Source organism: Anneissia japonica, unplaced genomic scaffold (assembly GCF_011630105.1).
Source record: "Anneissia japonica isolate Jap-2015-1 unplaced genomic scaffold, ASM1163010v1 scaffold1863_len523710_cov156, whole genome shotgun sequence".
Taxonomy (NCBI): Eukaryota; Metazoa; Echinodermata; class Crinoidea; order Comatulida; family Comatulidae; genus Anneissia; species Anneissia japonica.
The window spans coordinates 284,332-288,843 of record NW_022714601.1 but is presented as its reverse complement, the minus strand read 5'-3'; the positions used below and the strand labels follow the sequence as shown (position 1 = coordinate 288,843).

Below are 4,512 nucleotides of genomic sequence, written 5' to 3'. Positions count from 1 at the left end.
TTGAAATTTAATGATAAAATATTGTAATACAACAGTAACTGTGCAATCATTTTTACTGTATCAGTTTTAGTATACTACATTCTGTGCATATCAGCTTATACTGCCATATGTGGATTAATAGAATAAAAAAATCAAATAATAAATTAGATAAAAAAAAACTCACTGATCTCCTGTTCTCAGATGAACCAACGCATGATTCTGTAATTTCTTTGTAGTAAAGTTGTTGCTCCTAAATAAAGATAACAACAAAAACTTTGAAAACAACATTTAAAATGATGGATTAGAGACAGTAGGTTCTTATTATTAATTTTTCCTAGTTCTCAAACTCGTAAGTCTTCCTATCTTCAAGCCTCAGCCTCTAAGGCTTTCACTACTCACAGGTCCCACGTCTTAGGAGTCCCAATTCGCGGGAGTCTCACGGTAATTGGGACGGTCTCCTGCACTCCTGCAAGAATCTCCCGGAAAATAACCCATATCCGCAAATTCATAATATTTGCATGTTTTTAATGTTTTTTTGTCTCACGGTAATCAGTGTCGAAAAGAGATATTATGTGCAGCAAATGTTAAGAAAGCTCATTTAAACCTGATCTCCCAGAAGGAACTTCTTTCAACATGGAAACCTTGTGCCTTCAATTCCTAGGCCTCCACCTCTCAAGGCCTTCCTTTCATAGGCTTTAAACACTCCATCATAATCTAACCAGCCTTCACACCTCTTGAATTCTGACATTCAGATATTGTAGTACTTACCACTGAAAGTTCATGTGTTACCACAGGCTTGAGTTTGATAACATCTGGAACCAGGCTTTTACCAGTCAAGCCCAACTTTCCTGATTTACCAGACTCTTCTTCCTTCGGTTTGCGATTCAAGATGTTCTTTGTGATCTCAGTCTTCTGTTGGTCTTTTCCAACTAAGGAAAGAAAAATAAATACTATTGTTCTTTCCTCTGCATTCTTTACAATTTTTACAAGACGAATTGCAATCTTCATTTAGTTGATAATTCAAATCTCTGACATAAAGGGGGATGATTTAATTGGTTTAAATATGATTGCTTAGATTTTTAATGTAAAAAATAAACTTTACGCTAGTAGCTCAGTAGTCGTAGGTATTAGGTTAACATAAGTTAAATAATTTATATGATATTAATGGAAAAGTGAGCGAGTACTTCACTACACCTGTTGAAGGGATGCTCGCCCATGCAGCCGCAGCCAGAAAATCACTGTCCTAGTGCGAAAACATTTACATAAAACTAAAATGGTTAAATTGTAGAAGCTTCCAGATACCATAGCCCCCTGGAACCCCCCTCCCACTCACAATAGGTGAGAGGACACCCGAAAACCACCCACTTTCGACCATAGGTTTCAGACCATAGGTCCCCATTGCCACTTGCGCCAAAGTAGCAAACCATTCTGGATCTGTCAAGAATTATTTACCTGCTGGTGGTAGGTTTTCTGGTATTGCTGGAGAGTGTGGGGGGGGGGAGGGGCACTGATTGTTTACCTGGTGGTGGGTTTTCTGGTATTGCTGGAGGGGAGAAAGGGGCATTAATTGTTTACCTAGTGGTGGGTTTTCTGGTACTGTTGGAGAGGGAGAAGTGGCAGGGCATTGATTGTTTACCTAGAGGTGGGTTTTCTGGTATTGCTGGAGGGTGGAGGGAAGGGCATTGATTATTTACCTGGTGGTGGGTTTTCTGGTATTGCTGGCTGCACTCCTTCAATACATAACCAATGAGCTGAAAGACAAAATAAAATTCAAAATTAAATGTAAAAAATAAAATAAAATTCATTGAAGAAATTCATTTGCATCCAATCTCAAATATTTTTAGACAGATTTTGTTCTTTCTTTTATTATTGTGGAAGTCGTTTTCAATATTATATTTTATTGACATAGTATTTAATTAATACATATTAATTGGATTATCAAAAAAGAACAGATTAATTCAAAATGAAAGTGTTTAAAAAAAATTTACTCAAAACAAAAAAAAAGTGTGGTATGATAAAAATATTGTCAAATAATGTTAATAAAAATTTAATTACTGTAAATATTTTATTTTTTAAAACTGTTAATATTTTTTTAATGTAAATTCACAATTCACCTTATATTTTGGATCAGTTCCATAGACAGTGCAATTACAAACAAATTTCAAAGCCCATGGGTACCGTACAGTACAATATATATATATAAAAAATATAAATTAATATAAAAATAAATATATTAAATTAGAAAATTCCAATTAGCCCAATGTATCATTTTCTGTCCCAAGAACCAATATTGGATTTTTTTAAGGATTTGAACTTATGATGCTGGCATCAGAAGGTGAGTGCCACTAGGCCACAGCTCCAATTCATGAATCACAACACTTACATTTAATACTGACACCCAGAGGAATCTTGGGTAATGGCGTGCTAATAATATCTTGAAGATCAATCTCCTTTTCCTCGATGAAATGCAAATCTCTACCACCCCCACTGGCAAAACGAAATGGAATGCTCTCTGGAGCTTGAAAGCCATAAAGAGGCTGAAAAGAAATATGATAATCAATGTTATTTCAGATATTAACAGCAACAACCATTATCTATGACAACAACCTCCTTCTCCAGCCTAGGCAACCTGGGGGTTGGGGGTAGACCCTTTGAGTATCCACTCCCATCATGCATGCACTCCCTTTGCTGTCATCTGTCTCAGCTTTTATTAATAGTGCCTGATTTTACATTGTTTTATAGTATTACCAAAAATAACAACAGTAATTGTCTATGACAACCTTCTTCTCCAGCCTAGCCCACCTGGGGGAAGGCCCTTTCAACATTCACTCCAATGCACACACACTCCCTCTGCTCTCATCTATCTCTGCAGTTATTTAATATCAGTATCACTTTTTAACATTGTTGTATAGTATTAATAACAACATGACAACCCCCTCCTCCAGATTAGCCCACCCATCTACTTCAATGCAAACACACTCTCTCTGGATGGCATCTACAGTACAGTGCAAAGGTTTTCAACAACATCACAAGCCCAGTTGGTGAAATATAATGTTGATGGGTTTGCCATTATGAATTTTGATAATCAACATAACTACTGTTTTGAAACTAAATTCCCCCATTAAAATTAAAATGTTAATGTTTCTGTTATGTAGAATTGTACAATTTTGCTTGTTGAGTTATATTTACTATAATTTATAGCGCCCTCCCCTCTAAATTAATTCTCTTTCGCCATTGGGTCATATGCATTGTGAGAATACAGTATGTTGGTTTAGAGGTGCTTGTACCTATTGACACATTCTCTCATTTTGATTTCAGTGTTAAGTCATTTAAAAATATAAAATAAAATAAAAATGATTAACTGAGTAGATCATGAATTACTTGCAAATTTTTTACAGTGCAATAACAAGTCACGCTGCGTAAAACAACATTCCCAATACTAGTAGTTACTCGATATAACAACAATAATATGAAATAACAATATTACAGTTAATAATTATAGCATATATCTTTTTACAATTATAATTTAATTGAAAAATAGTTTATATTCACCTCTACATTTTTTACCCGCAAAGCTGCATCAATATCAGAAGTTGACAACTTTTTGCGTTTACCATGTACCATAAATTTTGCTGCCTCCTAAAAAGTTAAGTCCAGTTGAAAAGGTTTATTCATTTTATTATAAAACCTACCTGAATATGAATTCACAAACATATTTAAAGAAATGCAAAAAATAATTCTGGCATCAGAAAAACAAAGTATAAGAACACCCTGTATAAGTAATTAGGATTTGCTCTCCGATTCAAGACCAACTTTGGAACCTAAAAATGTAAGATGGTCTTAGGCGGGTTTGTTCTCCTATATGGTAGCTATTAATTAAAGATCGCTATACAGTAGTAGTTGGTAGCGAAATAGAGGTTCTCAGAATTAGACGGATATTGAATTTGAGAACCGTAGCTGTTTACAAATGCACATGGAGAACATTAAATATAAAGTTAAATTAATGCATCAACAAATCTTCTTCCAGCACCTGGTAATGTAATGTGATATAAAAACGTAGCCTACAGTAGATCAAATACTGACCTGAATGACCTGCTTGAGTCTGAATGATACATCTTCAGCAAGAACCTTTGTTGCCTCTTCTGGTATTTGTGATATGCCAATTGATTCTGCAACGGTTTTGATGGATTCTGGTGTGAGATTAGTTCGAATTCTCTCCTTTCCTGACATGTTGCACCTCGGTCTAGGTAAGCAAAACGCACTCCTGTAGAGTGCTCCTATATAATAAAAAGATACAAACAAGGAGAGATAGGCCTAGGCCTAGTAGTAGCCTACTACTGACTGATCAGTGACTCACATCACAAATAACAATGGCTGGCAAGGGGTGGGAAACAGGGCAACAACAGGCAGGCATCTATATAGTTTTCAAAGTCTGTCTTATAGCCTAGGCCTAGTAGTAGCTCTCCTAGGCCTAGACTAATTTTACCAAGGCATGCCTAACTAGGCCTAGGCCTAAGCCTAAACTACTGTACC

At 35.7% G+C, this 4,512-nt stretch overlaps 1 protein-coding gene across 1 annotated transcript in view; it reads right to left on the bottom strand.

The window, feature by feature from the left end:
- Positions 1 to 4,512, bottom strand: part of LOC117109040 (transcription initiation factor TFIID subunit 6-like) — a 9,050-nt gene extending 4,538 nt beyond the window's left edge. The window contains exons 1-6 of the mRNA XM_033251266.1: positions 4,063 to 4,512; positions 3,532 to 3,618; positions 2,363 to 2,516; positions 1,674 to 1,730; positions 748 to 908; positions 79 to 229 (exon numbers count right to left, since the gene is read on the bottom strand). Of these exons, the coding sequence (XP_033107157.1) occupies positions 79 to 229; positions 748 to 908; positions 1,674 to 1,730; positions 2,363 to 2,516; positions 3,532 to 3,618; positions 4,063 to 4,209 (757 nt within the window). The 5' untranslated portion in view covers positions 4,210 to 4,512. The remainder of the gene's footprint in view (positions 1 to 78; positions 230 to 747; positions 909 to 1,673; positions 1,731 to 2,362; positions 2,517 to 3,531; positions 3,619 to 4,062) is intronic.